Raw genomic sequence first — 10608 nt, forward strand, 5'->3', positions numbered from 1 at the left:
CCAGGACATGTCTCTTTTAAAGAGCAGCTATGAAATATGGAGTGTGACTGTTCTGCCTGAGTGGAGGACTGATGCTTCCAGCATACCCACTGAATTACATATGAGGCATTTTAGGAGGGGAGGTGAGATGATGGAGGGGAGAAGGATGTAAGAAAGAAGAGGGAATAAAAAGAGGAGGGTGGGTGGGAGGGAGGGAAAAGAGAACAGAAGGGGGGACAGGGAGTTGGGAAGATGGCAGAAGGACAGGGGTGCATGTGTGCCTGCACTGCACGTGTGTGTTCTGCTGCAGAACCTGAGTCTATGCGAGCCTGTCTGCGAGCAGCACACTCCTCGATGCGTAGTTTAGGAATGCCTTCAGCCACAGCTCTGGCCATGCCTCCCATCTCTTCGATCTCATTGATAAACTACAGGAGAGGGGATAAAATAAATTGATAAACATCTAATGCATTTAAACATGAACACAATCAATACAAACAAGCATTAAATATACTGTAAAGTGTGTGTGACCCCCTGACCCATAACCTGTCCCTGACCTCTAACCCCTGACCTCTAACCTCTCACCTTTAGGGCAGTGTTGTAGACATCGTCGGTCAGTGCCTCCATCATGTGTGACCCGCCCCAGGGGTCGGCAACCTTGGGTATCCCAGACTCCTCTTGGATGATTATCTGTGTGTTGCGTGCGATGCGGGCGCTCTTCACCGTTGGTAGACCCAAAGCCTCGTCAAAAGAGTTGGTGTGTAGAGACTGGGTCCCCCCGAACACCGCAGCCATCGCCTCGATCACAGTACGCACCACGTTGTTATACGGGTCCTGGAGAAAACAGAATACACAATACAGAACATATGAAGGTCATAATAGATTGAATTAGACTAGACCAGTTGGTGTAAAGTGACTGTGTAGGACAGGAAGTGACCTCTTTTAGGACAGATGATGCAAGTATCAGATAACAGCTGAGTTCAGCGCTTATTAGAGGAGATAAGACTAGGGAGATAAGACTAGATCAGGTGTAAAGAGACTAGGTTCACCCCATTTACATGATTTGGCCTCGATCAAATAAAGTTATTATGCGTTTTGTCCGCCCACCTGTTCAGTGAGGGACCAGCCTGAGGTCTGACAGTGGGTCCTGAGGAGCAGAGACTTGGCCAGCTTGGGTTGGAACTTCTCCTTAATGAGCGTGGCCCACAGCCTCCTGCCTGCCCTCAGCTTGGCAATCTCCATGTAGAAGTTCATACCGATACCCCAGAAGAATGACAACCTAGAGGAGAGAGGGAGGGGTATAGCACCCGAGTATCAAACGTTTGATGAACATTTTATTTGGTTTTACTTAACACTATGTATTCAAGTATGCATGTCCTTTGTTGGAAAGCTCATTCCCTATGAGATTTCAAAGTATACTTTTCCATAGACATGAGATACAGGTAACTAGCAAAATATAGGAAACACCAACATCGTCTCCTATTAGGACATTGGGTCATCAGAACAGCTTCAATGCGCCTTGGCATAGATTCTACAAGTGTCTGGAACTCTATTGGAGGGATGCGACACCATTCTTCCATGAGAAATTCCATCATTTGGTGTTTTGTTGATGGAAAACACTGTCTCAGGCACGGCTTCAGAATCTCCCACAAGGGTTCACTTGGGTTGAGATCTGGCTACTGAGACGCGCACACACACACACACACACACACACACACACACCCTTTAAACCATATGCTCCTTTGAGACCCCTCTTTCAAAGTCATTGAGATTTCTTCTAGTCATGGTAGCCAAAATAATGGGCAACTGAGCATTTTTATACATGACCCTAAGCATGATGGGATGTTAATTTCTTAACTAATACAGGAACCACACCTGTGTGGAAGCACCTGCTTCCAATATACTTTGTATCCCTAATGTACTCAAGTGTTTCCTTTATTTTGTCAGTTACCTGTCTGTTATTATCCACATGTTCATATTGATGCTCCAGAGAAATTACTAGGAGGACAAGTTGCCCACATAGGGTGTTTACAGACAAAACACAAAGATGTAATAAATCAATAACTACGGTTAAAACTCCCAAAAGGAATGAATAGACAGTTAAAGTGTAGAGCAGAGTGTTGTAACGGCAGAGATCTCCGCTGAGGACAATTATAGCTTACAGTAATTCATTGAACGCAAGCAATATCGGTCTATCGATTTTGACAGTCCTAACAAGACCCTAATGCTATGCACATGCCATACATCATTACCGCTCAGGTGGAACCCGTCAATCAATAACACTGCAGGGTGTGTCTGTGTGTACATGCATGGATTAACTACAGTCACCTACCTCTGTGATTATCTACGTGACTGACAGTAAGGTGACTTGAGAAATTTTGACAAAAAGGATCTGCATTATTGTAGATGTCAAAACGAGCGACTAAATGAACAATGGACTAAACGCTGGCTGGCTAAAACTCGTGGCTAAATGAAAGGACAGTCAATTCACAGCAACTTTAAAATACTTCCTTTGAACAACCGCACATCAATCAGCAGTCTGTCCTTCACCCTAGGCCTAGGGAGTCATTTAGAGTGTGTGTCCTCTGACCTCGCTGCAAATCACATGGCTCTGCATCAAAAACATGACATGAACCAGTAAGCCAGAGAGGACAGTCTGTGAATAACTGAATAGTGGAGAGGAGACCTCTGTCTGTCTGACAGGACTTTCACTGCTCTGAGACACTGGGAACGACACAGGGAAGTCACAAAGAGAACCTCTCCAGAAACAACCCATGGCCACTAACTCTGAGGCACTGCATCACACAGGAATGAGGTCCCTGGGACAACACACATGGTATGATCTCACTCTGTGTGTGCGCACACCTGGGGGCGAACTCATCTATAGTGAGGCCAGCTTTCAGCCCAGTGCGGCAGTACTCCAGGCCGTTGGCGATGGTGTAGGCCACCTCCAAGATGGCGTCCGCCCCGGCCTCCTGGAGATGGTAACCACTGATGGAGATGGAGTTGAACTTGGGCATGTGCTACCGGAGGAAACAACCAGTCATTCAACCAATCAATCAATCATAACAATAATCAATCAATCATGATGGGGAAACAGTGTGAGTTCAGTCACGGACCTCCTGTGTTTGAGGTACGTGCCTGTATCTTAAGTTAGATGTTACTTCCATGGAAATAAAAAGAGGACTTTTACTTTATTTGCAAGGCAGCGAGGTACAGAGGACGCTTTACCCTGTTGTAGCTTTAAGGTCCTTACCTTGGACGTGTAGGCGAAGATATCAGCGATGGCGTGCATGGAAGGTTCCGGGGGGAAGATATAGGTGTTGCGCACCATGAACTCCTTCAGGATGTCATTCTGGATAGTTCCTGTCAGCTTCTCCTTGGGTACCCCCTGCTCCTCCCCCGTCACGATGAACATGGCCAGCACCGGGATCACCGCTCCATTCATCGTCATAGAAACCGACATCTTCTCCAGCGGGATGCCGTCGAACAGCATCTTGGTGTCCTCCACGGTATCTATGGCGACCCCAGCCATTCCGACATCACCATGGACACGGGGGTTGTCGGAGTCATACCCGCGGTGAGTCGGGAGGTCGAAGGCCACCGAGAGACCCTGTTGACCCGCTGTAGAAAGAGTTAGCGAGAGGGGAAGTGAGAGAGAGAGAGAAGTTACACTTATTACAATGGGAGAGGTAACCAAAAATAAGCACGTAAAAACATGTACTTAAATGTTGTTTTATTAACCTATAAAGTAGAGAAAGAACCCTTGCCTGATTAAACCTGACAGAGTCCATTTCCAGACAGACCACAATCACAAGATTTACAAGTGCCACTCAGCCTCCAACAACCTGGGTTCACTTCAATATTCTATCATAAAACCCCAGTTGGTCACACCAGCAGTGAGTATTGTGCAGTACCTTTAATGTTGTCCCGGTAGAACTTGTTGCTCTCCTCCACGGTGCTGAAGCCAGCATACTGCCTGATGGTCCAGGGCCTGAACGTGTACATGGTGGGGTAGGGCCCCCTAGTGTAAGGGAAGACCCCCGGCAGTTCGTCTGGCTTCGTTGCAGAGTCTGCTTTAGTGTAGACGGGTTTGATGTTGAGGCCCTCCGGCGTGCGCCAGATCAGGTCTTCTGGGTTCTTCCCTTTCAGTTGTTTTTTGGCCAGGCTGGCCCACTCCGGGTGCAGATCCACTTCATCCTGACAGGACGTTGCGGTACGAAACTGTCGGGAGTGTGTCTGTGAGCGTGTGTTAATGAATCCGTGTGTGGAGCAGGGAGCTCCTAGAAGTTGGCGTGCAGCTAGAGCTGCACATGTCCTCTGTGCGGTCAGCATGATGGGCCTGGATCAGTATCACATGAGACACAGGAGGAGAGGAATGAAAAACAGAGGGACAAGAATGAGACATCAGGAAATCACTCTGGTTTCATTTGTTGAGTATTGGTAATTTCCATGTAAAAAGGACCCATGAGCACCAACATTGGGTGTCAAATGAAAGCTAACTCTATATTTTTCTGAAAGTAAGTCAAATGTACATTTTTCAATCATTTTCCATTAACAAAATGACCAATAAGCGAAGGCTTTGATTTCTTGTCAAACAGATAGAAAATGGATCATAAAAAACATCTACCAGAAAAAGTCTTAAAAAGGTATTAGAAATACATCAAAACACAATAATGTAGAAATATTTAGTTTAGGATCATTTTTGCTGCCTTCTGTAAGTTCTGTTACCAAAAAAAAAAATCTTTAAAATGTTTTCTAATTTCTCTCCCTCATGAGTTCACATAAGTAACAAGTAAAGGTAGGCCTATCAACTAGTTATGGTACGTTTTTAATGATATACATTTGTTTATTAATTATTAAGTGATTAATATGTGAAATTCTGTTACCAAATCTGTAAAATTATTTCAGAAAAATTTCAGCATATGCCCCAATAGAGAGAGGATGGATGGAGGGTGGTGTGTGTGTGTTATTTATAGAGGGAATGAGATGAGAGAAAATAGATATTGAAGACATGCAGAATGAATATAATATGATTCTGCATAGTGACAATGATGTATGACTGAGTCCCCTGTGGACAAGTACATGAGGGAGATTACAGAGCCTGACACACACACACACACACACACACACACACACACACACAGTGGCTTGTGATGCGTTGTATGTGAACAGTCCTAAGAAGATAGTGTAGTCATAGTGAGGGTTCTTGGATGAGTAACTATGGAGCCAGACTGGCTGGCCAGTAATGGGCCCTAATGTAGACTGGGGCATCTACAGTGCATTCGGAAAGTATTCAGACCCCTTGACTTTTCGACATTTTGTTGCGTTACAGCCTTAATCTAAAATTGATTAAATAGATTGATGAGGAAAAACAATCTACACACAATACTCAATAATTACAAAGCAAAAAAGTTTTTTTTTTGCTAATTTATTACAAATAAAAAACTGAAATCTCATTTACATAAGTATTCAGACCCTTTACTCAGTACTTTGTTGAAGCATCTTCGACAGCGATTACAGCATCAAGTCTTCTTGGGTATGATGCTACAAGCTTGGCACACTTACATTTGGGGAGTTTCTCCCATTCTTCTCTGCAGATCCTCTCAAGCTCTGTCAGGTTGGATGGGTAGCATCGCTGCACAGCTATTTTCAAGTCACTCCAGAGATGTTCGTTCGGGTTCTTGGTCATCTCCCTGACCAAGGCCCTTCTCCCCCGATTGCTCAGTTTGGCCAGGTGGCCAACTCTAAAAAGAGTCTTGGTGGTTCAAAACTTCTTCCATTTAAGAATTATGGAGGCCATTGTGTTCTTGGGGACCTTCAAAGCTGCAGAAATATTTTGGTACCCTTCCACAGATCTGTGCCTCGACACATCCTGTCTCAGAGATCTACAAATAATTCCTTGGACCTCATGGCTTGATTTTTGCTCTGACATACAGTGTCAACGGTGGGACCTTATATAGACAGGTGTGTGCCTTTCCAAATCATGTCCAATCAATTGAATTTACCACAGGTGGACTCCAATCGAGTTGTAGAAACATCTCAAGGATGATCAATGGAAACAGGATGCACCTGAGTTTAATTTCGAGTCTCATAGCAAAGGGTCTGAATATGTATGTGAATTTTTCTGGCCCAGCATGCATTTGTAGTCTACTTGTGCGCTCTATAGCCCCTTGCTTTAGCTACTGTCATCTAGTATGCTAAATATTAAAGAAACTGATAAAACACACAGGTAAAAAGTCAAGGTAACATACAAAGATGAGGACTAAGAGCAAGAGATGGAGTGTGGTGATGTACTGCAGTGTCCACAACTAAAGAATCATTGTGGAATCTGAAAAGACAGGTATCCGAAAGCATGACGCTGTAGGCCTACTTACTACGCGCACATGCTAACAGAAAGGAAGGAGGTGGGTATCTAGCTAAGTGTGTCATTGTAGCAAAGTATTTATAACCCCAAAGAATTGATCTCTAGTTCGATCATTTTCGTTCTATTATCTCTATACAATAGGCCATAATTGATTTTGGCCCAATAGGCTTGGAATATGACCTCTTTCAATGAGCTTTCTGCTTTGATAGGGTTATTTTACCTAAAATATTTTAGGCCTACCTACAGAAAGAAAATAAAAAAACAACGCATCCCTGCCCAGTCTGGCACGCTCTGCTACTATACTCTGGTGTGAGCCAACATTACATGACCATTGGACTATGATAATGGTAATTGCAGAGTAACAGTGAAGTTCATAGGAGTTTATATTTTTGAGAAATGAAGGAATAGATACATTTTCAATAATTTTCCATCTTAAGAATTAGGCATAAATAACAGATGTAAAAGGGGTCTTACAAAACATCTACCAGAAAAAGTCTTAAAAGGTATTAGAAATACATCAAAATAATGTTTAAGTAAAGACCCCTGCCAACTAATATCAACACATATTTCATTTTGGAGAAATGGTTTGCCTTCTGTAAATTTAAGAATCATTCCATTACCAAAAACCCACATATCCAAGATATTTTCTACTTTCTAATATAAAGTAGAAATAATATAATATTTCTAATATAAAGATAATATAAAGATATTATAAAGATATAATATAATATAATAACAATATAATAATACTAATACTAATATAAAGATAATGAAAGTTCACACAAGTAACAAGTAAACGTAGACCTACCAATTAGTTTGTGTTTTTACCGATATAAATGTTGGTTTATGAGTTACCAAATTGATAACAGAATAACCAAAAAATGTATAACAGAATTACTGCAATTGAATTGGCTACAAAGGAAATCATAGTTGGGTCACCTGCTAGTGTTCTCTCACCTGCTACTGTTCTCCCTCTCCCTCCAAATCTCAACCAATCCTAAATGTTTGTTTCAAAAGTTTGTATAGCACAGTACAGTACAGTAAAGAAAAGTAGAGTACAGTTCAGTACATTACAGTAGAATTTGGTTTAGTCCAGACCAACAAACTTTGGTCTTATTTGGTGGCGGAGCTCATTACAATAACAGCGAGTGTGTAGAATAACGTTGCATATTTCTACCTTTGTGTACCTATTTAGGATACATCATCATAAAAAGAGTGACATTCATATCAACCATTATGCATTTCTGTGTCGTACAGTTCAGTGTCACATCATAGCTGACACCCATTCTTTCTGCAGACATCTTTGAATCTTAATTCGGAGCAGATATTTAAGAGTTTTTGGAAAAAGTGGTCACATAAAAAACACAGGGAGATTATACAGAAATGATGTTACCAAACACTGCATCTGCACAGTTCTTCCAGAAAATGTGTTTTTGTAAAAATAAAAGTGTCAGTGTAAATAGATTTTTTTAAAGTAGTCCTTGTGTATGGTTTGTTAAACTTTGAAATCAATGGTTTTGGTTTGGTGTACATTTTAAGTGAAAAACCACATTGCTACATTAACTCACTGCGTATCGCACACAGTGTTCTGTACACTTGACCTTATTTGGCCTACGCCCAACAAAAATATACTTTCCAGGTCACACACACACACACCCCAACAGAAAGATGAATTTCTTCCCTTTCTAACAAAATCAAGCCAAAGACATTACACAATCCATCTCTGCCACCTGCAGGAGTAATGGGGCTGATTCTAAAAAGTGCTTGGGGGGGGCTTTGGCTTAGAGCAGGTGGGGAGAACTGTCCAGTGGCAAAACTGCATTTTCTACCCGATTTATCAATTACATTAAAACACCATAGAGTTTATATAATGTTTCATAACAGACCTTTTTTGATTTAGTGTCTGAAATTAACAAACAGTGCCACGTTTGTATATAATGGTGCCACCAGAGTTCACTACTACTCAGTGGTTCTCAAAGTGGGGTCCGCAACCAGATCCAAAAATAAAAAATATTATTATTATTTATTTTACTAACAACAACAGATTAAACACATTTTGGCCAAGGGCTCTGTGGAATAAGTTGTGTTTAATACCATACAATTTGATATTATTAATCTACAATTTGGGCCTGGGAGGCTCACAGGGATATTTGCATCCACAATACTCCACCAATTATACATTTTTCAACTCAATACTTCTTGTATTCCCCCAAAATGTTTTGACTTCGTCAGTGTGCATCGTGGGATTTTGTGAGTAGATATTGTCTACTAATTGGTTGGTGATGTCATTGGAAACATATTTTTGACTACAAAAACATAGAAACGTGACACATATGTTGATGTTGGGGTGGTGCTGGAGAATTTTCCTTTAAGCTTTAAAACTCCTCATGGAAAAATGTTTAGAATTGCAGGATATTAGCTTTAAAGCTGCAACAACAAAAAATCCCTCTGCCCACATAACAAAATATGTAGAATTACAGGAAAATAGGGTTGTCACCAGTATTGCGATACAACAATACCTGATTTTCATGGCAAAAAGGAAAACACAAAGCAGAATAAACTCTTATGTCCTATAAAAAAACTGTTGTATGTCAAATATGTGCTATAGCTGGTATCGTGACAACACTACAGGAAATTAACTTAAAAACGGTTCTCTCCTTTGCCTTTAAAATGTGCCTTACCAGAAAGACCTATACCAGAGACTTGGTTCGCCCGGCCATGCACTGCCGAAGTCATAGTAAAACTCTTTGTATGCCATTTTTAGCGCACTCGAGTTGTGTTCTGATTATGGGGGTCCCGGATTAACTTGTTGTCACAAAAGGGGTCCCCGGCCCCAAAAAGTTAGAGAACCCCTTACACAAGGAACAGAGGCTGTCACTGCTTTCGAGAATCATTACTGCTCAAAGTGATTGATTGTCTTTGTGGTCAATAAATTCACAATTTGATAATATGTACACTATTTATTGATAATGTCTTGTCAAATAATAAATGCATCGGTAAACGCTGTATGATGCACCATTAATGCTGTACGATACGTCGCAACCCGGAACAAAATAAAGTTCGCGTCAGAAGGGGTTTCTTTTTCAGCTTTTCTCAAATATTATTTGGCCTTGACCATGTCAATCAAAGCTTGAAAAGAACAGTATACAATTCCCCGGATGTTGATGCTAACATGTTGGCCACATTCCTCTACTTTCTATACATTATTTGCGTTGCTAACGCCTGCATAGGTATTTTACTTATCAGCTAACCACATCATATGTTATGGCAATCTGTCAGTCGATTACATAGTTGATGACAATGTACTGCATTGGTTAAACTGGCGTTCCAACGGGGTTGCAATGAAATGAATGGCCCTACAGCTAATGGTTACCGACTGACAGATTGTTATTGGTGTTTTCAAGACAATTCGGACATTTTGAGTTTCCTATTGGTCGATTCAAACAACGTTTTCCAATTCCGAGTTGTCTTGCACGCGGCGATAAATGTGTGGAATTCCCCTGCTTAGATGTTGGCCTGCATTAAGCTAACGCCATATTCACGATGTACGATACGCAGTGGTACCATACGATAAACGTTTCTTGAGGAGCCAACTGCTACAGGCACGTCAATATCGCACAAACAAAACACGCAAGTCAATGCAGCGGCTAGTAGGACGACAGTAAGGTTCGCTGCATGTTGTTACGCACCCGTTAGCAAGCTAGCTATAGCTACCTAGCAATGCCCTGGCATATATGCAAACAAATCATCACATCTTTGATGCATAGTTTATTTTAAACCAAAATGTAAAATGGGCTGCAAGACAGTCTGTCGCTAACATTATACAGAAGGGTAGTTTCTCACAGTTCAGAAATGACAAATAATTGTTTAAGTATACATTCTGACCTTGTTTTGTTACGTTCTCAGTTGCGTTGCTGTAAAGGCGTATGTTTGTCCAGCCAATAATATTTCATAACATTAGTAATCGACCAATCACAAGCTAGCACCGCTGGTTAAACTCCGCCCTATGACACAGGATGTAAAAAGGAAGCAAAGATATTTGTTTAGTGATGAGATGTATCACTCCCGCTCTATATAAGTATTCGTCGAAAGTGTAAAGTATGTACTATCGCTATGTCGCCAGAAGATGACTCTGTTCGTTCGCAATTTTTTCTCCTAGTTGGATTGAAACGTTTGAAATGCTTATTTGCGAATGAGAGTTTGAATATTGTCTAAACATTATTAATCTAATCTATTCAGCTCTCGATCTTCAACACACACAACTC

General features: G+C 41.4%; 1 protein-coding gene across 1 annotated transcript in view; it reads right to left on the bottom strand.

The window, feature by feature from the left end:
• Positions 1-10466, bottom strand: part of mmut (methylmalonyl CoA mutase) — a 41528-nt gene extending 31062 nt beyond the window's left edge. Inside the window, exons 1-7 of the mRNA XM_029733011.1 lie at positions 10229-10466; positions 3894-4318; positions 3233-3600; positions 2842-2999; positions 1084-1255; positions 562-810; positions 293-404 (exon numbers count right to left, since the gene is read on the bottom strand). Of these exons, the coding sequence (XP_029588871.1) occupies positions 293-404; positions 562-810; positions 1084-1255; positions 2842-2999; positions 3233-3600; positions 3894-4311 (1477 nt within the window). The 5' untranslated portion in view covers positions 4312-4318; positions 10229-10466. The remainder of the gene's footprint in view (positions 1-292; positions 405-561; positions 811-1083; positions 1256-2841; positions 3000-3232; positions 3601-3893; positions 4319-10228) is intronic.
• Between the last annotated feature and the right edge of the window lie 142 nt (positions 10467-10608).

Source organism: Salmo trutta, chromosome 35 (genome assembly GCF_901001165.1).
Source record: "Salmo trutta chromosome 35, fSalTru1.1, whole genome shotgun sequence".
In the NCBI taxonomy this organism is placed as follows: Eukaryota; Metazoa; Chordata; class Actinopteri; order Salmoniformes; family Salmonidae; genus Salmo; species Salmo trutta.